At 40.9% G+C, this 24,694-nt stretch overlaps 1 protein-coding gene across 1 annotated transcript in view; it reads left to right on the plus strand.

The window, feature by feature from the left end:
- The first annotated feature begins 2,285 nt into the window (after nt 1–2,285).
- The window catches only part of HPS3 (HPS3 biogenesis of lysosomal organelles complex 2 subunit 1), a 43,669-nt gene continuing 21,260 nt past the window's right edge, over nt 2,286–24,694 (plus strand). Inside the window, exons 1-6 of the mRNA XM_003256250.3 lie at nt 2,286–2,639; nt 12,978–13,472; nt 13,987–14,158; nt 14,261–14,346; nt 18,360–18,552; nt 23,607–23,688. Coding sequence (XP_003256298.1) covers nt 2,423–2,639; nt 12,978–13,472; nt 13,987–14,158; nt 14,261–14,346; nt 18,360–18,552; nt 23,607–23,688 — 1,245 coding nt within the window. The 5' untranslated portion in view covers nt 2,286–2,422. The remainder of the gene's footprint in view (nt 2,640–12,977; nt 13,473–13,986; nt 14,159–14,260; nt 14,347–18,359; nt 18,553–23,606; nt 23,689–24,694) is intronic.

Raw genomic sequence — 24,694 nt, forward strand, 5'->3', positions numbered from 1 at the left:
AGAAAGAAAGAGAGAGAAGGGAAGGGAAGGAAGGAAGGAAGTAAGTAAGTAAGTTAGTTCTCAAGACAACCCTTTTCAACAGAGTGCTACCCTAAGTGCATGTGCTATGGGCTAAATTGTGTCTTCCCCCCAAATTCTTATGTTGAAGCTGTAACTTCCAATACCTCAGAATGTGGCCGGGCGCGGTGGCTCATGCTTGTAATCCCAGCACTTTGGGAGGCTGAGGCGGGCGGATCACGAGGTCAGGAGATCCAGACCACAGTGAAACCCCGTCTCTACTAAAAATACAAAAAATGAGCCAGGCGTGGTGGCGGGCGCCTGTAGTCCCAGCTACTCGGAGAGGCTGAGGCAGGAGAATGGCGTGAACCTGGGAAGCAGAGCTTGCGGTGAGCCGAGGCTGCGCCACTGCACTCCAGCCTGGGCGACAGAGCAAGACTCCGTCTCAAAAAAAAAAAAAACCTCAGAATGTGACTGTATATAGATATAGGGCCTTTAAGAAATAATTAAGGTTAAATAAGATCATAACGGTGGGTCCTAATCTAATACGGCTGGTATCTTTATAAGACGAGGGAGAGACACCAGGGATGCAGGCACACAGAGGAAAGACCTTGGGAGCACATAATAAAAAGGTAGTCATCTTCAAGCCAAGGAGAGGGGCTTCAGGAGAAACCATACCTGCTGACATCTTATCTTGGACTTCTAGTCTCCAGACTGGTGAAAAATGAAATGTCTATTGTGTAAGCCACCCAGTCTGTGGTATTTTGTTATGGCAGCCCTTGCAAACAAATACAACCTCCCACAAGGAATTGATGGTGTGCCATTGCTGCCCCTGCATTCATAACAGGAATACAAGTGGGCAGCTCCTGCTCACAGCTCCTGCTCATAGCTCCTGACAAACGTGGAAACCAGACACATGCCCCACCTTCCCTTGGGTAGCATGTCTCTTTCCAAAGAATCTTAGATGAGTCAGGTGCAGTGACTATAGTAAGAAAGAAGACACTATCTCTAGGAAGGAATGGGGTTCCAGGTTTTGAGCAAATCTCACTTCTTTCTCCAAAATAGACATTCTTTTTATGCAGGTGAAATTACACTAAAGTTAATATCAGTCTTCATTAGGGGAAAATTGATTAGGATAATTAAGTCTTGAAGAAGAAAATTAAGCCAAAAAGAACAATATGGCAGATATTTGTGGAAAGGAATCTTTTTTACTATTGATTTTGATATTTGCTCTCAAGTGTTGTATCTAGAACAAATAACTTGTGCACTATTAGTCTGGTGGTTTTCCATAGGAGCCTTCTGTGATTTTTTGCAGCCCTAGTTCCTGACCTGAGCTACCTCCATGTCTACTTCTCTTACTCACTGAGTTTGACGAACCTGTTGTTTCCCATTACTTAGAGGTACTTTATTCATCTGAAGGGCCTAGGAAAGGGAGGCAAGTTTAACTTCAATCCAATTGCATCTAATTTACAAATTCTGAACTGGAAACTGACTGAAGAAAATTTTGCACTTTCATTTATGTCCCTGTGTGCCTAAATAAAACAGCATCCCTCAATCCATGCTAACACATATATTTTCTAGGTGAACTGGACAAAGTTATACTACTTGTTTTATCTAAATCTGATTTTTTTTAAAAAGGGAAAGTGTTGCGATCGTAAACTCAACGTTGAGATGTCAGGAATAGATCATTTACTACATAGTTTAAGGAGCACTGAACTGAAAGGCAGGAGATTTCCCTCCTAGTTCTTCTATCCTCTGGGGTTCAAACTAGTCTTTTGTCAAATGCCTACAAGATGAAGTCCATGGATTCTTTCATTCAATATCTTTTTGCCAAGCACGTTCAAGGCGTTGCTCTTTCCCGCTAAACTATTCTAGAATTTCCATTATTTTAAAGCAACTCTTCAGAGTGTTTAGCCCCGAGTTGCACCCCATTTCAGTTTTTGCAACCCCATCCTCCAGAAGCTCAGGGGCTACTGAAGAGACATGAATAACGCTCCTCAAAGTAAGTACAAAATGTTACAAGATAGACGATGAATTGTCAGAACGTACTCAGGAGCCAAAACATCCCGCCTGGCCCGAAGCAGTAAAAGACGAAAGGCAGGGACCCAGCGGTCCCCGCACCCACCAGCCACTGAGCGTAGGGCGGTGGCAAGCTCTGGGCGGCGGAGTGGGAGGCGCAGAGACCGAAAGCACTGCAGCGCGAGAGCGCAGGCCGGCCGGTCTGGCGTGACCGCTTTGCCGGCGCCTGCTAAGCTCCGCGGCGTCCTCTTTAAGTAGCGGAGCCGCGGGCGGGGCCGGCTGGCGTTCACGTGACCCGGCGTCCCTGGCTCGCTCGCGGAAGTGGTCCTACCTTCGCGGTCGGCGCGGGGTCTTCGGGCGCCCTGCGGGGCGGGCAGGCTGGGCCATCCCGCAGCTGGACGTCGGGATGGTGCAGCTGTACAACCTGCACCCGTTCGGGTCGCAGCAGGTGGTGCCGTGCAAGCTGGAGCCGGAGCGGTTCTGCGGCGGGGGGCGTGACGCGCTTTTCGTGGCGGCGGGCTGCAAGGTGGAGGCGTTCGCGGTGGCCGGCCAGGAGCTATGCCAGCCGCGGTGCGCCTTCTCCACGCTGGGCCGGGTGTTGCGCCTGGCCTACAGCGAGGCGGGTGAGTAATCGGGAGAGCCAGGGGCCGCCTGGGGCCCAGCGTGAGGCCTCCTAGCTAGCGGACCGAGCGTCTGGGCTGCAGCTCTAGCTGGGGATGGGACTTCTTGCTTTCCGGAATTTGCCGGATGGTCTCCCTGGGTCTGGCCGCTGATGGCTTGAAGTCGCATTGAGCTATGCGGTTGTCGCGGCAAGCATAGGTATGAGCTTGCTTCTGTCGGGGCGGAGACGCTGACATCTCTTCGTCTTGGTTTTCCGCAGAAAGGCCTGTGGCTGGATTCCACTCATCTCGGATACTTAAGCAAACAACAAAAAACTCTTTAGTGCCCCAGATTTCAAAGACTTACCAAAAAAAACAAGTAGGAATAAGGAGACTAGTACTGTATACTGGAACCTGCAAGTACTCCCAGCTTTAACAGTTATTCCAGCTCTTGGCAGTTCTGTCACATCTGTACCTCCATCCACTTCCGGTCGGTTTTTGAAAGCTCACATTGTGTGTTGATTTTTAAATGTGTGTAAGTAGAACTCAAGTCTTAGACTGCCCCCCTCTCTTCTCTTAAACAGCTGTGGCCGGGCGCAGTGGCTCATGCCTGTAATCCCAACACTTTGGGAGGCCAAGGCGGGCGGATCACGAGGTCAGGAGTTCGAGACCAGCCTGTTCAATTTAGTGAAACCCCGTCTCTACTGAAAATACAAAAATTAGCCGGACGTGGTGGTGGGCGCCTGTAGTCTCAGCTACTCGGGAGGCTGAGGCAGGAGGATCGCTTGAACCGGGGAGGCAGAGGTTGCAGCGAGCGGAGATTGCCCCATTGCACTCTAGTCTAGGTGACAGAGCGAGACTCCGTCTCAAAACAAACAGAAACAAAACAGTTGTAAGAGCAGCCGTTACTCTTTCCCACCAGAAATGTGAAGCAATACCAAGGAAATACTGTGTGGGTGAATCCTGTTTTAGAAAAATCCAACATTTAAAATTTAAAATTAGATTACAGAAGAATTTACCATAGAATTCCTTTAATACACTTACCTTCGATTCATACTTTACAAGATGGGTGTAAAGTTCAGTATTTACGGTGCAAGAGCTGGTGGCTATGGTATTAATGAAGTGAAGAACTTGAAACTGGAAGATTGGAGATCTCTCTCTAATCCCTACCCCGCAACTGGTTCGGTGTGAGTTTGTAGAAACCTTGGGGTCTGAGTTTATGTTAAAAAAAAAAAAAAAAAAAAAAAAAAAAAAAAAAAGTTAATAGATCAGTGATATCCAGACACTGGGATTTTGTGGCTCAATTAAAAACTGTGGGGTTACCATACATAGTATCTGACTGCTTATTTTGTCAAGTAAAGACATATACAGGCCTATCTTGTTTTTTTTTGCATTTCACTTTGTTGTACTTTGCAGAGACTGCTTGTTTTTCCCCCAATTGAAAGTTTGTAGCAACCCTGTGTGGAGTAAATTTACCAGTTCCATTTTTCACATTGCATGTGCTTGCTACATGTCTCTTGAGTCACATTTTGATAATTCTTGGCAATATTTCAAACTTTATCATAATTATTATATCCGTTATGGTGATCAGCGATCTTTGATGTTACTGTTGTAATAGTTTTGGGGTGCCATGAACTGTGCCCATATGAGATTGTGATCTTAATTGATATGTGTTGTGTGTGTTCTGATTACTGCTCTGATCGTCTCTGCCTCCTCGGGCTGCCCTAGTCCCTGAGACACAACAATATTGAAATCAGGCCAATTAATAACCCTACAATGTCTTCTAAGTGTTCAAGTGACACTTGGCTGTCTCTCACTTTAAATCAAAAGCTAGAAATGATTAAGCTTAGTGAGGCAGGCAGGCATGTCAGAAGCAGAGGTAGGCTGCACGGTAGGCCTCTGGCACCAAACACTTAGCCAAGTTGTGACTGCAAAGGAAAAGTTGTTGAAAGTGTTACTCCAGTGAACACAAATGATTAGAAAGCCTTATTGCTGGTAGGAAAAAAACTTGCTCTAGGTAGAAGATCAAGCTAGCCAAAATACTCCCTTAAGCCCAGGCTTAATACAGAGCAAGGCCCTCTGTTCAATTCTGTGAAGGCTGAGAGAGGTGAGGAAGCAGCAGAAGAAAAGTTTAAAGCTAGCAGAGTTCAGCTCATGAGGTTTAAGGGAAGACGCTGTCTCCATAATATAAAAGTACAAAGTGAAGCAGCAAGTGATGATGTAGAATCTGCAGCAAGTTATCCAGAAGTCCAGAAAATCTAGCTAAGATGAGTTTATGGAGGCAGCTGTGCTAAACAACAGATTTTCAGTGTGGACAAAACAGTCTTAAATTGGAAGAAGATGCCATCTAGGACTTTCTTGGCTAGAGAGGAGAAGATAATGCCTGGCTTCAAAGAACAGGCTGACTCTTGTTAGGGAGTGATGCAGCTGGTGACTAAATTGAGGTCAGTTCTCATTTACCATTCTGAAAATCATAGGGCCCTTTTAAAAATTATGCTAAATCTACTCTGCTGGTGCTTTAGAAATGAGAAAAGCCTGGGTGACAGCACAGCTGTTACAGCATTGTTTACTGAATATTTTAAGCCCACTGTTTTGATCTACTGCTCAGAAAACAATATTCTTTTCAAAAGATTACTGCACATTGACAATGCACCTAGTCCCTCAAGACCTCTGATGGAGATGCAGGAGGAAATTGATGTTGTTTTTATGCCTGCTAACACAGCATCCATTCTGCAGCCCATGGATCAAGTAGTAATTTTGATTTTCAAGTCTCATTATTAAAGAAATACATTTGGTAAGGCTATAACTGCCACAGATAGTGATTCTTCTGATGGATCTGGGCAAAATAAATTGAAAATCATCTGTAAAGAATTCATCCTTTCTAGATGCCATTAAAAACATTCAGGGTTCATGGAAGGAGATCAAATACCAACATTAACAGGAGTTTGGAAGTAGTCGATTCCACCCTCATGGATGACTTTGAGGGGTTCAAGACTTAGGTGGATGAAATAACGGTAGATGCAGTGGAAATAGCAAGAAAGCTAGAATTAGAAGTGGAGCCTGAAGATGTGTTGGAATTCCAACAATCTTATGATCAAACTTGAATGGATGAGGAGTTGCTTCTCATGAATGAACAAAGAAAGTGGTTTCTTGAGCTGGAATCTGTTTCTATTGAAGATCCTGTGAACATTGTTGAAACAACAACGAAGGATTTAGAATATTTCATAAACTTAGTTGATAAAGCAATGACAAGGTTTGAAAAGATTGACTCCAATTTTGATGTTCTGCTGTGGGTAAAATGCTATCAAATAGCATTGCATGCTCCAGAGAAATCTTTTGTGAAAGGAAGAGTCAATGGAGCAAACCTAATTGTTGGTTTTTTTTTTATTTTTTTATTTTTTTTATTTTTTGAGACAGAGCTTTGCTCTTGTTGCCCAGGCTGGAGTGCAGTGGCGTGATCTCAGCTCACCACAACCTCCATCTCCCGGGTTTAAGCAATTCCCAGCCTCAGCCTCCTGAGTAGCTGGATTACAGGCATGCGCCACCACGCGTGGCGAATTTTGTATTTTTAGTAGAGATGGGGTTTCTCCACGGTTGGTCAGGCTGGTCTCAAACTCCCAACCTCAGGTGATCCACCCGTCTTGGCCTCCCAAAGTGCTGGCATTACAGGTGTGAGCCACTGCGCCTGGCCCATTGTTGTCTTATTTTAAGGATTTGCCACAGCCACCCCAGCCTCCAGTGACCACCACCCTGATCAGTCAGCAGCCATCAGCATCGGGGCAAGACCCTTCACCAGCAAAAAGATGTCTTGTTAAAAGCTTGGGTGATCGTTAGCATTTTTTTAGCAATAAAGTATTTTTAGTTAAGGTATGTATATTGATTTTTTTTTTTAAGGTATAATGCAATTTCACACCTAATAGACTGTAATCTAGTACAAACAACTTTTTTATGCACTGAGAAACCAAAAAATTTATGTGACTCTTTTTATTGCATTATTTGCTTTATTGCAATGGTCTGGAAGTAATCCTCCAATATCTCTGGGATATGCCTGTGTTTTTTTTTTTTTTTTTTAAATGAAAAGCCTTACTATTTACTGTCATTATTTATAAAAGAAAAAACACTTAGCATCAAACATTGGATGTATTTAGTTTTGTGAGCAACTTACTCTGCTGTCATTGGTTTTTTGTTTTTGTTTTTGATTTTGCCTAATGACAACATCAGCGGGGGCCTGCACTGGGCCACGGACCTGTTTGAAAACCTCTCATTAACTCTTTAAGTTCTCTTTAAGCAGGAATATTCCAATTTTGATGTTTCTTATAAAATCTGTCTTTAATGGTCATACCTGTTACAGTATTGGTAGTTTTCTCTACATCACTCCTTTTAAGGCATAGGAGTTCTCACTTTCAAGAGTTCTATTGAGTAACAAACTCACCACTTTCAACTTTTATATGTGTGTGTATGAGAGAGAGAAAGAAAGACAGGGACAGACAGGCATACACACAGACAGATAATATGTTTACATGATTTACTTCATTCTTCCAAGTGGATGTTTATTTTAGAATTTGGAGAGGCAGGTATCATGTAAACGTCTAGCTTTCTTACCCGTCGGATCTTTGGATGGCCACTACCTATGCATACGAATCACTTGGGGAATTTTTAAAAATCTCTATGCCTGGGCCAAACCCTCAGAGATACAGTAGTAGTTTCCCTGGAGTGAGGCCAGCATTGGGGTGAGTCAGATATTTAATCAGGATTGAGAACCACTGACCTAGAGCAGTACTGGCTGCAGGAGGCCATGAGTAGCATTGTAACCTCATTAACGAGGCCTTGAAGAATAAAGATGTTTTTATAATCCAGTTGGCTGCCTTAAAGCAGGTTCAAGAGTCATGTGGGATGGAATTAGCGTCACGGGTCATGTAGCTCAAGGGTAAGTTTCAGTCCACAGCTTGAACTTCAACCCCTGGGTACAGCGCCTATTAATCCACCCATAAATGAACATAAATAGGGCTGACTCTGGCTATGATGATATCCAGATAACTTGTTTTCCACTTCACAGCTTTTCCCTTTTGGCCCCTTCCTTCCATTCACAGTAACTGGGACATAAGGATTCCAGCCCAATGCCCATTGTCCTCCTCTGTAGCAAGTCTCCTCATCAAAAATGGAAAGAATCTTACTTCAGCCATCTATATTTACTAAAAATGCTTTTCAGGTATCTACTCAAGCAGAAAACATTTTTGGGTTAAAAAAAATCTCAAATGAGCTGAAAGTTTTTAAAATAACATGTGGGGGTATTAGGGAGAAAGTAGGTCGAAATTTTGAAGGATGGGGGCCTCTGACATCGTCATCAGTAAGGGAAATAAATTTAGGCTTTGTGTGTGATATGGTTTGGCTGTGTCCTCCCCTAAAATCTCATCTTGAATTGTAATCCTCATAACCCCCACGTGTCAAGGGCTGGACCAGGTGGAGGTAATTGGATCATGGGGGCAGTTTCCCCTATGCTGTTCTCATGATAGTGAGGGAGTTCTCATGAGATCTGATGGTTTTTAAGTGTCTGGCATTTCCCCTACTCACACTTATTTTCTGTCCTGCCGCCCTGTGAAGAGGTGCCTTCCACCACGATTATAAGTTTTCTGAGGTCCCCCCAGCCATGTGGAACTGTGAGTCAATTAAACCTTTTTTCTTTATTACCCAGTCTCAAGTATTTGCTTATAGCAATAATGTGAAAATGGACTAATACAGTGTGTAAAGCAAAGAAGAGGGGAGACCTGAGAACTCCCCACTCCTGAAAGAGAAAGACGTGGTGGCCAGGGTCAAGTGCTATGGGGGGACCTTTGGTGGTAGACATTGGTTTATGGGGTGTCTAGGGTAGGTGGGGCATGGAGGACGCAGACCACAAGGCTGTAATTGCCTGGCCATTAGCACAAGTGTACTAAACCAGCCCCAGCCCATCTACCCCTCCCACAAGCCCTACTTTCTCTGTTTTCCTGAAGTCATAAAACATATTTAGATGCCTTATAAATTATTTCTGCCTTGTGATTCAATTTTGTCATAGGAGTACAACCTTTAATCTGGTATTACTGTTAGCCATGTTTGTGATCTTGCTACATAAAAGGGAAAGTTTACTTATTCTTAAAAATCAGTAACTGTAAGCTCAAGAGTAAAAATGAGAATGATTTTTCAATGTACTTAATAAAGACAGAAGCTGAGCCTGGGCTACATAGTGAAACCCTGTTTCTACGTGTGTGTGTGTGTGTGTGTGTGTGTACACACACACACATTATATATATTATATATATATATACATATATATATACACACACGCACACACACATACAAATTAGCCAAGTGTGGTGGCTCACACCTGTAGTTCCAGCTACTTGGGAGGCTGAGGTGGAAGGATCACTTGAGTTTGGGAGATGGAGGTTACAGTGAGCCAAGACAACTTGGGCAACAGAGCAAGATACTTAAATTTAAAAAAGGTAAAATGAGGCACTGCACACATAATGCTTAAAAAGTTTAGTTCCCCTCTCTTGTAAAGGGTTATAGCCTCCACAGACCCCTGTAGACTTGTATTTCCCTTCTGTCAGTTGGGGAAACAGCATTAGTAGGCAAAGAACGTAAACTTTTGAGCTAACCAGATCTAGGTTTGAGTCCCAGTTTCGTAATTTGTTCACTGTGTTGCCTTGGGCAAGTTACTTTGCTTGTCTGTGCTTCAGATTCCTGATGTATAAAATGAGGAGGGAGATTTATATCTTGAAGGGCTGTTGTGAGAATTAATTGAAGGAACTCTAAAGCTCTGATCATAAGGATTGTCAGGTAGGCACATTTAGCAAGTGCTGGATCATCATTTAAAGACCAGGTCATTAATCTGAAAACACACAACACAACATGGACACTATCTACAATTTGCAACTATAAACATTAGTTAATATATGAATTTTATAGATGAAATGGGCATGTATTTATAGGTATATGAATAAAAAGGTTTATTGTAATTAAATATTCTTAGTTTTAAAATTGATTTACTAACTTGAATATGATACCAAAAGTATAGGCAACAGAAGAAAAATAGGTAAACTGGACTTTATCAAAATTAATGACTGTTGTATATCAAAAGACTCATCAACAGATGAAAAGACAACATGGAATGGGAGAAAATATTTCCAAATCATCTATCTCGTAAGGGATTAACATCTAGAATAGATATAACAAAGAACTCTTACAACTCAACAACAACCAAAAAAACTTTATTAAAAAATGGGCTAAGGACTTGAATAGACATTTCTCCAAAGAAGAAAATACATGAATGGCAAAAAACGTATGAGAAGTTGCTCAACATCACTGATAATTAGGGAAATGCAAATCCAAACCACAGTGAGATAGCACCTCACACCCATTAGGATGCCTGTTATTAAAAAAACAGAAATTAACATATGTTGGGAGAATGTGGAGAAATTGGAACCCTTATACGTTGCTGGTAGGAATGTAAAATTACACAGCCTATGTGGAAAACAATATAGCAGTTTCTCAAAACATTAAACATAGAATTACCATATGATCCAGCAATTCCACTTCTGGGTGTATACCCAAAATAATTGAAAGCAAAGACTTGAATGGATACATGCATACCAATGTTTGTAGCAAAATTATTCACAAGAGCCAAAAGGTGGAAACAGTCCAAGGATCCATTGACAGGTAAATGAGTAAATAAAATACATTGTATGAACATACAATAGAGTATTATTTGACCTTAATGAAATTCTGATGCATGCCACAGCCTGGATAAATCTTGGAGAAGTTATGCTAAGTTATACAAGCCCAATACAAAAGGAAAAATACTATATGGTTCAACTTACACGAGGTACCTAGAGTAGTCAAATTCATAGAGATAGTATAATGGTGGTCTTGCCCTGGGGAGAGGGAGGAATAGGGAATTATTGTTTAATCAGTGCAGAGTTTTTTAGTAGATGAAAAAGTTATAGAGATGGATGGTAGTGATGGTTGCACAGCAATGAGAAGATACCAGTGCCACTGATCTGTAGACTTAAGAATGGTGAAAATGTACATTTTATGTTGTGTGTATTTTACTACAATAAAAAATTTATTTACTGGGGGAATTTTAGGAAGATGGAGGCCTCAACTTCATCCCAACTCTGTCCAAACTGCTTCCCTGGAAAACTGAACAAACTTAGGACACCTGCAGGATCTCTTTAGCATTTTTTTTTTTTTTTTTTTTTTTTTTTTTTTTTTTTTTTAGTTCTCGTGTTGCCATTGGATCAGGCCATCTCCTCACCACCCCCCCCCCCATTCCCCCCCCCCCAGCTGGACTACAGCACCCCCCATGCCGCTAATTTTTGTATTTTAGCAGAACGGTTCACCGTGTACCAGATGTCTCGATCTCCTGACCTCGTGATCCACCCCCTCCCTCCCAAGTGCGATTACAGGCGTGAGCCACCGCGCCCGGCCCAGGATCTCTTTAGACATTCTACAATCTCCAGGGAAAGAACAGGTTCAGGCTCCATCTCTGTGGCATAAAAAGAACCATCATCAGGAGAAAGCTTGCTACCTGTAGAAAGCAGGATCATTTTGGAGGAGGGAGCCTGGTCAGCCCAGTGAATGTCTGCAGAAAGGGGCAGCACCTGCTTGCTTGCCTCATAAGTACATGGGAAGTCAATGTAATGGCAGCATTTCAATTTCAATTCATTGGAAAAGGGCCAATTTGCTTAATAGAGTTAATATAATAGAGTCTACATTCGGAAGAAGTGAAATTAGATCCTCTGACTTATCTCCTTCTTTACCCACAAAATTCTAAAGATTAAAAGTGTATATTTTCTAAACCTCCACTAAAGTAGAAGAAAATATAGGAGCATATTTATGTAATTTGGAGGACATGGATGGGAACTCAGAAGGCAAGGAGGAAAAGATACATATAGTACATTCTAAATAAAAAGGGTATGGTAAAAGATGCCATCAGCAAAGTCAAAATCAGAAAATAGACTCTAAAACCATTTACTATTGATGACAAAAGGTTTATATCCCTTTTAAGTAGAGAGCTACAGTGTCATGATAAGAAAAACAGATGAACAACTTAATAAAAATTGGACATCATGCAGAAGAGAAACTATACATGGCTGATAAACATAGGAAAAGATGTCCACCTTTATAAAAAGGTATAGGAAATGTAAATTATAATAGCCATGAGAGTCCATGTTTCTCTCATTGTGTAGAGTCAGTGCTAGTGAGGCTGTGGGGAAACAGGTGTGTTTAAGCAGTGCTGCTGGTAACATGAATTTCTATTATCTAATTGATAGTAATTGGGCAATATTGAAATTTAAAATGCTCATGTCCTTTGGCCCAACGTATCTCACTTTTGGGAATCTGTACCATTAAAATAAATCCCCCAGTAAATAAGTATATAGATATAAGCCTATGTATTACTATGAAGCATAGTGGCAAAAAACCCTGGAAATATATTTGAATGCTTATCAGTAAGGGAATTCTTGAATAAATTATGCATATGTATGTACATATGGGATGTTGAACATATTGAAAAGTATGTTAGATATCCATGTATCAGCCTGGAGGGAGAGATTTATTAATAATTTTTAAAAGTTGCAGATTGTTAAATATATTTAATATGATTACATTTTAGTTTTTGTTTGTTTTTAAAAAAGACAAAATACCGCTCTGTGATCTCTGTTTATATGGGAGAAAGGTGTTGAAAGGCACATACCAGGCTGTGTGTTAACACTGGGTCCTCAAGGGGGAGATCATTATGCTTTTCATTTTGCATCTCTTTACCACTTTACCGTTTTGACTTCCCACAACCAATATATGTTTATAAGTTAAAACTTATACAATCAACAATTTAGAGAAAATTAACTTGGATTTGTATTTTCTTTGCTGTTTACAACTTTATCCTGTTTCTCAGACTTGTGACTTCTGGGAAGGAGAGGGTTTGAAGTGTAAGTTCTGCTAATCCGAGAATTCCTTAATGTATACCTAATTTTGGTGTCACCCTAGTAGTGAATTCTGTGTCAGTAGAGCTTTGTTAGAACTGCAGATTTAGAGCTACAGTAAACACTTAATTTTACATTTTATTCCTTATATGAACTTTCTGTATGTTACGTGGACAATTAATAGGTTGTCTTAAGACACTCAGATGTGAGAGATTGCATTTCAGAACCTCAAAGCTTAATGTCAGTTAAAAATACACCTAGGATTTTGTTACTTAGGGTTTTATCCTATTCAGTCTTTAATTCGACCATTTGTGTTAGAATTCATTAATAGTACTCACGTCAGCAAGGGAGATGGTTGTATTTCTAATTACAAATTCTCAGTATAATCTTCATTCCTTCTCAGGAGATTATTTGGTAGCAATTGAAGAGAAAAACAAAGCTACATTTCTACGTGCTTATGTGAACTGGAGAAATAAAAGGACTGAAAACTCTCGTGTGTGTATCCGAATGATTGGGCATAATGTGGAGGGACCCTTCAGCAAAGCCTTCAGAGACCAGATGTACATTATCGAAATGCCACTTTCGGAGGCCCCCTTGTGCATTTCCTGTTGCCCTGTGAAAGGAGACCTTCTCGTTGGCTGCACAAATAAATTAGTCTTATTTAGTTTGAAGTACCAGATCATTAATGAGGAATTCTCACTATTGGACTTTGAACGTTCTTTAATTATACACATAGGTAATATCACTCCTGTTGAGATTTCTTTTTGTGTTGGATATGTTGCTGTCATGTCAGACTTAGAAGTCTTAATCCTAAAACTGGAGTCAGGCCCTAAAAATGGAGAGAGAGTTCACCACCATCCACATAAGACCAACAATCAAATGAGACGGACAGAAGAAGGTAAATAATGAATTTGACTTGCTTTCTTGTTTTAGGAATATAGAAAACCTTCACCTTTGGCAGTTTGAAGGTCCGTGGTATATATGGTGCCTGGCCATGTTATTTATAGATTTAGTTATTCCTATTTCATGGGATTTGGGTTTATGATCTGGCTGTCCATATCTTATTCTGTAGCATGTGAATATATTTATCAGTAGAAGTAATGGAACAGCCACGGCTAGATGAGGGGCTTCTAGTCCTAGTCCTCATGGTTACTAGTTGAATGACCTTGGGTTAATAATACCATCTGTGAGTTTCAGTATCCTCGTGTGTAATGATAATACCTACTCTGTTGTACTTTATCAGTTGTGGAGATTAAATGAGCAAGCGCTAAGTCTTTTCACAACCATAGTGCCTTGTAAATGTGTGCATATTATAAATAAATAAAATTACTATATGTCTATTTAATTGGTGAGAGGATGTTGTAAAATCTAATTTTTATTCAAGCAGGACTGTTACATTTTATTTTTTTAAGGCATCAGTAATGAAATTTCACAGCTTGAGTCAGATGATTTTGTTATCTGCCAGAAGCCCCTGGAACTTCTTGGTGAAAAAAGTGAACAGTCTGGATTATCTGTTACACTGGAGTCTACGGGATTAGCTGATGAAAAAAGAAAATATTCCCACTTTCAGCACCTGCTCTATAGGTATTATAGTGCTTTTTATTTACCAGCATTTTATGTATATATGCCTGCTTAAAGTAGATGGAAGTTATATTTTTCCCTTTCTCTGTCTTTTTAAACCCACAGACGTTTTGCTCCTGATATTTCATCCTATGTCTTGTCGGATGACATCAAGCTACATTCCCTCCAGTTGCTGCCCATTTACCAGAGTGGTAAGTATGACAGTGCAGGAGTGTGACAGTGCAGCAAGGTGAAAATGCTCTGTCTGGGCTGGAAGTGAAGACCCGTGTGGGTAATAGGTTTGGTCTTTTGGTTCTTGCACTGGAGTCTCCTTGTGGCCCTTTAACAAAGTTCTTATTTTTTTTTTTTTTTTTTTTTTTTTTTTTTTTTTTTTTTTTTTTTTTTTTTTTGAGATGGGGTCTCGCTTTATTGCTTTATTGCCAGTCTGGAATGCAGTGGCACGATCTCGGCTCACTGCAACCTCCGCTTCCTGGGTTCAAGTGATTCTTCTGCCTCAGCCTCCCGAGTAGCTGGGACTACAGGCGCCCGCCACCACGCCCGGCTAAATTTTTTTATATTTTTAGCAGAGACGGGGTTTCACCATGTTGGGCAGGATGGTCTCGATCTCCTGACCTTGTGATCTGCTGGTCTCGGCCTCCCAAAGTGCTAGGATTACAGGCGTGAGCCACCGTGCCAGACCTTTATTTTATTATTATTATTTTTTTTTATTTTTTTTCTTGAGACAGAGTTTTGCTCTTGTTGTCCAGGCTGGAGTGCAATGGTATGATCTTGGCTCACTGCAACCTCCACCTCCTGGGTTCAAGTGATTCTCCTGCCTTAGCCTCCCGAGTGGCTGGGATTACAGGCATGCCCCACCACGCCCGGCTAATTTTGTATTTTTAGTAGAGATGGGGTTTCTCCATGTTGGTCAGGCTGGTCTCGAACTCCCGACCTCAGGTGATCCGCCCACCTTGGCCTCCCAAAGTGCTGGGATTACAGGTGTGAGCCACCGCGCCCGGCCCAAAATCCTTAGCAAATACTTGTGAGTACTAGAAAGGGAAGTCATACCTGCTAGGAGAAGCCACGGAGAAGGCGTGACAGACTGAACTCATTTCTCTTTTTGAAATGGCCTCTAGGCCCAAAAAGGAAATTGGAGACCTGTTAGAGCCAAGGTGTGTCTGGGTTCTAGCTAGGTATTTGGCAAAGCTTCTTATGATTGGCTTGTGAATTAGGTGTAAAAATGTGGACTGAATGGAAAATAATTTAGAGCAGTGGTTTTCAACCCTGCCACACAATGAGCTTACCTGAATGCTTTTTAAGATATTGATGCTCAGGCTCTACATGCAGGATATCAGTTACAGGGCCTGGACATTAGTATTTTTTAAAAGCTCCCCAAGAGTCTAATGGGCATCATGATTGAGAATCACTAATAGGCCCTGCACTCAGTTCTGGCCTGATTAACATCTTTAGATGTTATCTAGAGAGAGGTACAAATATTATTCCTATTAAAAGTCTTTCTAACCTTCATTTATTTTTTCTTTCTTTTAGTAAGTATTTATTGAGTACCTACTATGTTGAGCGTTGTGCTGAATACTAGGGAACTAACAGTGAGTGAAGTGCTTGCTCTTACGGAGCTAATTGTCTAGCGGGGGATGGGAGACATTTGAATAATGGCAGATTCACAGTTGTACCCTGAAATGAGTGATCTGTGGTAAACCTCCCTGTGAGAGCCTATAACAAAAGACCCTGACCTCATCTTGAGGTCAGGGAAGGCTTCCTGAGAAAGAGGATCTGAAGGGCGAATTGGACTCACTTGGGAATAGGGTTGGGTTGGTGCAGGGGAGGGGAAGAGAGCCTTCCAGGCAGAAGCAGCAGCAAAGGCTCTGTGGCAGAGGGAGGATCACATCTGAGAAACTGAGAGAAGCAGAACTAAGGCGGCGGCAGTGAGACGGGGCTGGAGACCAGACAGGGCCAATAGCCATATTAGAGGGTCAGCTAAAGATCCAGTGAGCTTCCCATGGCACTTGGAATAAAAACTCCAAATCCATTCCGTGGTGTATATGACCTTAACTCTGAGCCCATCTTGTCCCACTCTCACCCTGCTTACTGTTCTTCATCCATAGTGGCCTTTCCCTCTTCCTTAGAGACGCCACATGCACGCTTATCTGAGACCTATTATTTGCTCTTCTTGTGCATAGAGTGTACTCCTCTCAGCCTTGTGTGACTGGTGCATTTAAGTCATTCAGTTCACAGCTGAAGTGTAACCTCATCACGGAGGACTTCTCTGACCTCTCAATTTAAAATATCCCTTCCCCACTCACACTGGAGTTTACTTGTTTTCTCTCCATCCCAATCCCCATCACTAGAGTGAAGGCTTTGTGAAAGCAGTTACATTGTCTTGAACACTGTTGTATCCCTAGAATCTGGAACAGCAGCACTTAGTAGGTACCTGATGAATACTGACTGAATAGACGAATGGATGGGTGATATGTATTTGAGCTGGGCCCTAATGGATGATAGAGATTTTGGTAAGATATTACATAACGGGAACCAGCATTATATGAGGTGTAAAATTATGTGTATTTGGAGATTCGTGAGCAGTTCTCTTTGGCCAGAGCACAGATGTGTGTAAAAAAAGAATAGGGAGAAAAAAACTGGACAGTTGGCTTTCAGCCAAATATGGAGAGTACAGAATTGGACTTCTGCTATTAATTGGTGTCCTTCAAGGGTGTCAGTCAGGGTACTTGTTAAACAGCTTTGGTTATGAAAAATTACAGCCATGTGTAGATAGAAAATAGTGCAGTGAACCCCCATGTACCCATCAAACAGCTTCAACAGTGTTGCTCCATGCTACATTATTTTGATGCACATCCCAGAGTTCATACCATTTCATTCATAAATATTTCAACATATGTCTCTAAAAGGATTCTTTTACTTAAACCCAAAATGCTATTTCACATTATAAAAAATTTGTTGCTGGGTGCAGTGGCTCACGCCTGTAATCCCAGCACTTTGGGAGGCTGAGGTGGGTGGATCACAAGGTTGGGAGTTCGAGACCAGCCTGGCCAATATGGTGAAACCCCGTCTCTACTAAAAAAAAAAAAAAAAAATTAGCCGGGCATGGTGGCGGGCTCCTGTAGTCCCAGCTACTTGGGAGGCTGAGGCAGGAGAATCGTTTGAACCCGGGAGGTGGAGGTTGCAGTGAGCCGAGATCGCGCCACTGCACTCCAGCCTGGGTGACAGAGTGAGACTCCCTCTCAAAAAATAAAAATAAAAAAAATTTTGTTGATACCACCAGATATCCAGTAAGTGTTCACATTTCTCTAATTGACTAAAAAACTTCTATAATTCATTTGTTTGAATCATATTCCAAATAAAGTTCATACATTGCAATTGATTGCTATGTCTTTTAAGGCTCTTTTAATATCTAGGCTTTCCCTCCTTTCTCTTTGCATCTTATTTAACAAGAAATTAGACTCTACTGTAAAATTTCCAACAATCTGAATTTTGCTAATTGAATCCTTGTGTGTCATTTAACATGTTTCTCTGTCCACTGTATTTCCATGTGAGTTGGTAGATGGAAATCTATGCTGTTTAGTATGGTAGCCATTAGTCACATGCTGCTATTAAGCACTTGAAATATGACTAGTCTGAATTGAGATATGGCATAAGTATAAAATACACACTAGATTTTGAAGACTAAGTACAAAAATGTATATAATATTAATTTTTGTGTTTGTTGCTTCTTGAAATGGTAATATTTTTGATATGTTGGGTTAATAAAATATTATTAAAATTTTACTTGTTTCTTTTTACTTTTTAAAATGTGATTACTAGAAATCTAGTAATTACAGATGTGGCTTATATATTTCTATCAACATTGCTGGTCTATACTCAGGCTTGCTCAGATTATTTATTATTCTTGTTATTATTTTGAAACACAAGTAGTGTTGAGCTCTGCCAGTGGACTCTTTTTGTGACGTTAACAGCCATTGATGATCATTACTTAGATCTGTTAATTTAGTAGGGGTTGTACAATGCTGATATTCTAATTCTATTACTCCTTTTTTGTTTCTTATCAACATTCTTCTATAAAGAGCAACTTCCCCTTTGCAACTCTTTGGTTACCCGCTGATACAATTTGCATAGCAAAGTCAATATTTGATTATTTCCCCCTTTATTTACTGGTTTCATGGTGTTTTATTTCTTTCATTTTTGCATGCAGGTTCTCTTACATCTGATGGAAAAAATTGGTCGCAGGAAAAAGAATTGCTGAGTCTCTTTTGCTTTTTCTCCTTACCTCATGTGGGCTATCTCTACATGGTTGTCAAATCTGTTGAATTGATGTCAGTCTACCAGTATCCTGAGAAGTCTCAGCAGGCAGTACTCACGCCACAATTTTTGCACGTCATTACAAGGTACTGTTAGAGGGTCACTTGCTGGCCTGTGAGTCACTTGTTTGTAAATTTTTGAGGTACTGCCTAAATCTGTGAGAATTGTGTGAACTAGCATAGAGTACTATAAATGCATGAGTTATATGTCATTGTAAGTCCGTCTTTTGATGACCCATACCTGCCTTTTCAATGTCAAAGATTTAGACTCTGGTTTTGTCTTTGTTTTGTTTCCCTTGCCTGGATATGGGTCCCTGTAAGGAAGTATAAGGTTCTTCATAGAGGAAGACTTTCATAGGGAGTTTTAATGAAAAGTCAATGCAGCCAGTCAGGGCGTCTCTTTAAGTTTCTTTTTAGATTTCCTAAATTTTTTTTCTCACTGCTACCATATTTTTCTAGTATAAATTGAGTTATTTATAATAGTTTAGAACTGTGAAGGGGCCAGAGAGATGATCTTATTCTCTCCCTGATTGGCAGAGATAGGGAAGTAGTTACAGAGAGGTTAGAATTGGCCAAAGTCATGTGCTAATTGGTGGCAGACGTGTTGAGTTGCCTCCCCCTATTATGCTGGCATGTAAACTGTGTTCACAAGCAGTAGCTTGATTTCATTTCCTTTTAATCTCAGCAGCATATGATGGTTTTGGTTCTATTTCCTGTTTTTTGAGTTTAGATTATGTTCAGGGCACTTCCTTGTGCCCTCTGACCATGCAACTATGAATAAGATACACCAACCACTTTCTAAAGCAACAATAGAAGAGAAGGTTAGAGAGACATACAAGAGTCACAGACACTAGGAGATTTGTGAAAAATGCCTTAAGACCTCATGAAAGTGCCATTGACATCGGGAGGAGGGAAATTACTTCTGGCTAAGTTGTATGAGGAAGTTGTGGATAGCTGATTGTGTTTGAAGTGAAGCATGAAAGCTAGCTAGAATTTTGGTAGATGAAGATTGAAAGAGATGTGCATAATAGATTGAAGGAAGACTATAAACAAAAACCGTATCAAGTTTTTAGGAACATCCAAAAATTAATTGCACAGGACAGAGATCCCCCGACCACTGAGTGGTAGTATCACAATCTCTAGCAGGTGCTGGAGATTCCAAACTGCATAGAACCAATCTGGAGATTCTGATATCCACTCTTAGTGGTTGTACTGCCTTCTCCACCTGATTTCTGGCTTAAGGAGAAATGCTGCCGATGGCAGTGTGTTTCTTAAGTGAACAATGTGGAGGTAGCTACTCTTTCCAATGTCCAAAGTGTTGTGTAGTTATGTTCTTTAAATATGAAGAAGCTGAAAAGTAGACAGGTGGTGAAACAGTGCTTGAAAGAGAGCCCAAGGATTTAAAAATTAAACTAAGGACTTTTTTTTAAAGTTTTAACCAGAGAAAGTAATATGATCAGAACATTGCTTTAGGAAAATTAATGGTGGCTGTTGTGGAAGATGGATTGAACATAGATAAATAAGCTATTGGAAGAGTTCAGGCAAGGATATTAAGGGGTGGTATTCAGGCAGGGTAGTATTAATGAAAGGAGAAGGGAGAATGGATGGGAGAGGCTTCAGTGGGAAAGTTAAAAGACTTGTCTGATGGGATAATGGGGATGTAGGAGGCATGAAAAATCCTACCAAGGTTTTGCCTGCTTTTATGAAACAATGGAGGCTGGTGAAATGTGGGGCAAAAGAGATATTTGGTTTAGACATTTGAGTTTGAGATGCTTATAGATTATCAAGAGATAATGCTAAGTAGGCTTTTGGACACATAGAACTGTAGATTAGGGTAAAGAGGAAAGCTTAGAAGTTTTATTACCGCCAAAAAAAGAGTTGATTATTAAAGTAGTGAGAGTGTGTAGATAGTGAAAAGTTATTAAAAAACTAAACTCTGGTGAAGGTCTTGCTCAGTAAGCAAGAGGAGAAAGACAAAGATTTTTAAGGATGCAGAAGAATCTAGGAAACTATACCATCTCAGAAACAATGGAAAAAGGGAAAAGGAAGGAATAAAAATACTAATTTCTGTCCCATCATATAGATGTAAAAGACTATCCATCTTTTTCCCATCTGATTGCATATACTTGAAGTACACTGAGAATTTAGTGAGTGGACCCACTAAATCTATTGCCCCATCTCTCTTATTTATAAGTTATGTACATATTTGGTGTGTAGAGTCCTGAAAGCATTATATTATGGGTTTGAATGGACTTGTAATGCGTGGGTTTAGACTGCCTCCAGATAGGAAATTTTTGAGCTTTTCTTATTATCAGCACTAAAGGAGACTGACATCATTAACTTGACTGTGAAACCATTAGACATTAGAATAGCAGTTGTTTTATGTAAATTCAGATTCTTAATAAGAATCTCCACTCCTGTTTTTCAAATCAAATCGGAGTTTCTCTTTTGTTTCCCAGGCTGGAGTGCAATGGCCCGGTCTCAGCTCACTGCAACCTCCGCCTCCCAGGTTTAAGCAATTCTCCTGCCTCAGCCTCCCAAGTCGCTGGGATTATAGGCACCTGCCGCCATGCCCAACTAATTTTTTTGTATTTTTAGTAGATATGGGGTTTTGCCGTGTTGGCCAAGCTGGTCTCCAACTCCTAACCTCAGATGATCCACCCGCCACGGCCTCCCAAAGTGCTGGGATTACAGATGTGAGCTACTGCGCTTGGCCCATCTTTTTTATTTTACCCAACAGATAAATGTTTCAAAATCTCTTGTCCCATAAGGTGGTCTTGAAAAGTTTCTTGAAGACAGGTATACGCCTAAAGAAAACAATAGAGATTTTTTAAGAAGCAAAGAACAAAGTAAAATCATGTAAAATGCCAACTTTATAGAAATGTGTAAGTAGGAAAGCCCCCCATGAAATCCTATTCTCCCAGAGTTAAGCATATCAAGACTTTTTTTTTTTTTTTTTTTGAGACGGAGTGTCGCTCTTTCGCCCAGGCTGGAGTGCAGTGGCATGATCTCGGCTCACTGCAGCCTCCACCTCCCTGGTTCAAGCAATTCCCCTGCCTCAGCCTCCCGAGTAGCTGGGGTTACAGGTGCCCGCCACCATGCCCGGCTAATTTTTTTGTATTTTTAGTAGAGGCGGGGTTTCACCATGTTGGCCAGACTGGTCTGGGACTCCTGACCTCAGGCAATTTGCCCACCTCAGCCTCCCAAAGTGCTGGGATTACAGGTGTGAGCCACCATGCCTGGCCATTTTTTTTTTCTTTTACAATACATGTACTACTGTGCCTTATTTATTACAGAAATTGATCATGCTCTGTCCACTGTTCAGCAACTTGCTATTTTACATAGCATATCTTGGATGTCTTTCAATGCCAGCACATTTCAGTTTATTCTTTCTCTAGTATACACTTCTGCTTAGAATTCCAACAGTAGCCAATAGACTGGATTCCTATAGGTGGGGGGAGTCAGGGAACCCTGCCTTTTTTTTTTTTTTTTTTTTTTTTTGTGACAGAGTGTCGCTCTGTCGCCCAGGCTGGAGTGCAGTGGCACGATCTCGGCTCACTGCAAGCCCCGCCTCTCAGGTTCATGCCATTCTCCTGCCGCAGCCTCCCGAGTAGCTGAGACTACAGGTGCCCACCACCACACCCAGCTAATTTTTTTTTTTTTTTTTTTTTTTTTTGTATTTTTAGTAGAGACGGGGTTTCATCGTGTTAGCCAGGGTGGTCTCGATCTCCTGACCTCATGATCTGCCTGTCTCGGCCTCCCAAAATGCTGGGATTACAGGCTTGAGCCACCACACCCGGCCAAAACCCTGCCTTTTTATCTCTAGAATCTAAAGGTCATTTGTTTTTGTGGTCATAGCTATTCTCATCTGTCCTTCTGGTCCCACTGCAGGTGCTTTTTTGCTTCCCTCTCTCTCAGTTTACTTCCCAGGGTTGCTAACTCTACTCCAGATTTGTAAATGGTAGTGCTACAGTCCTAGTTATTATCAGGACTCCAGAGGTCATTTCCTAGAACGTTGCAGAGATAGAGATGGCTGAGGCTGAAGTGGAAGCACCAGCAGATGGAGAGAGGCCTGACTACCTCTTAAATTGTGCTAAGTCTCCTAACTAAAAATATCAGAATGCCTTTTTTAATGAGGACATTTTTTTAAATTTAATATTACTGTTAGGTTTGCTTTAGTCTTTTTTTTTTTTTATTTTAAAGAGTTTGTTTTTACTTTTCCCACTTTCTAGTTTTTTTAAAAATGGAGGGAGAAGGAAGGAATAAAAATATCAATTTCTGTCCCATCACATAATGGAACAGAAATATACATCATTGTGTAGCAATTTCTAAGTTAATTAACTGTTTTTATTGTTAATATTTGAGGGTTGACCTAGATAACAACAACAGATGACAACCAGGCATCTGTTGTGCACTTACTGTGGAGTCCCTAGGTCTTTTTTGCATGCAGAAGCAGCCTGGAGTTGTGGAAAGAGGTAGAGGAGTGTGAGGGGTCAGGACACCTGGGATCTAATTGGCTCTACTCTCCAGAGAGGCGGTGGACCAGTCATGAACCTTTCATGCCCCAATCTTTAAAACAAGCTGCTGGACTAGGTAATTCTGAAGATGCCTTCAGATGGTCTCTCATTTTCAATTCGACCATTGGATTTGAGTTTGCATAGTCTGTGTTGTCCAGCATAATCCAGGATGGATTTCATCATGAGGTGGGTGAGGAAGAGCAACAGTTAAGAAATGGGTTTTAATCTTGGTTTTGATAGACACCCATCTGTACCTTGGGCAGGTACTGGGGGCATCATTTGTCTGTAAAATGAAGATACTGACCCAGATCCATGGTTCCTAACTAGGGATGCACATCAGAGTCACATATGAAGTTTTGTAGAAATATACACGTCTAGATTCAGCCCCTAGAGATTGCGATTCACTAGGGGTGTTATGGGGACCAGTTGTATATTTTTAAAAACACACCACAGGGATTCTGAGGCATTCCTGTTATATTGAGAGGCAGTTTAACTTGGCAATGTTTGACAAATAACTTGACTGCCACCCCTGCCATTGCCCTGTTTGCCTGTGAAACCCTCGCTGCTGTGGGTATGTTGGTTCTTGGCCTCACTTTGCTCAGCAGCCTGTGTCTTCCTCCTCAGTAACAACCTGCAGTGTTTCACTGTGCGGTGCAGTGCGGCGGCAGCTCGTGAGGAGGACCCGTACATGGACACCACCCTGAAGGTAAGAACTGGCTTATGAAGATAGTGAAACCTTAAGATCACAAAAGAGCACATGAATACTCGTAGATTTGCTCTCAGACCTAAGCTAGGCAAGAACGAAAGAGCTTAAGGTTGTCTAACATATTGAATTAGAACTTTTGGATATAAAATAGTGAGGATTTTGTGATTCATGGCTTAGTTGACAGTTTTTAAGATTGCTTTGCAAACATTTCACTCCGAATTGATTTAGTGCATAGTTTTTAAAGTTTGGTAAAGAATATAAAAAGTATGAACTGAGAGCAGTTCACAACTATAGTATGCTACAATTTTATTTTTTATTTTTTTAATTTTAACTTTTAATTTTTTCGAGGCAGGGTCTTGCTCTGTCACCCAGGCTGGAGGGCAGTGGCACAATCATAGCTCACTGCAGCCTCAAACTCCTGGACTCAAGTGATCCTGCCACCTCAGCCCCTCAAGTAGCTGGGACTACAGGTGTGCACCACCATGCCCTGCTAATTTTTTTTGTATTATTATTATTATTATTTTGCAGAGACGGGTTTTGCTGTGTTGCCCAGGCTGGTGTTGAACTTCTGGGCCCAAGTGATCTGCCTGCCTCAGCCTCCGAAAATGGTGGGATCACAGGCATGGACCACCATTCCTGGCCCAATTGTATTTTATTAAATGGAAATATTGGTGGCAGTTTTACAGAGCTGTTAACAAAACAGTCCAGAAATCAATATACTTAAGAGCACAAAATTGAATACAATGCATTAAAATGATTTATTTATACTATTATCAGCTATGCCTGTAATTCTGTATTTTATAAGCCTTTGATAACCTTCTATACTTAATCTAAGAGTTAATGATTATGGTAGATCAATAATCTCATTTTTAGTGAGAAGTAAAGTGCTTGGTCTCTAAAAAAAAAAAAAAAAAAAAGCCTCTTGACCACAGAATAAATGTAGGCATTATTATGTTGAGATTCTGTGTTTTCTGACTTTGAATTTCTGTTCTCAGAAATATACTGA

This window comes from Nomascus leucogenys, chromosome 11, assembly GCF_006542625.1.
Source record: "Nomascus leucogenys isolate Asia chromosome 11, Asia_NLE_v1, whole genome shotgun sequence".
NCBI classification, from domain to species: domain Eukaryota; kingdom Metazoa; phylum Chordata; class Mammalia; order Primates; family Hylobatidae; genus Nomascus; species Nomascus leucogenys.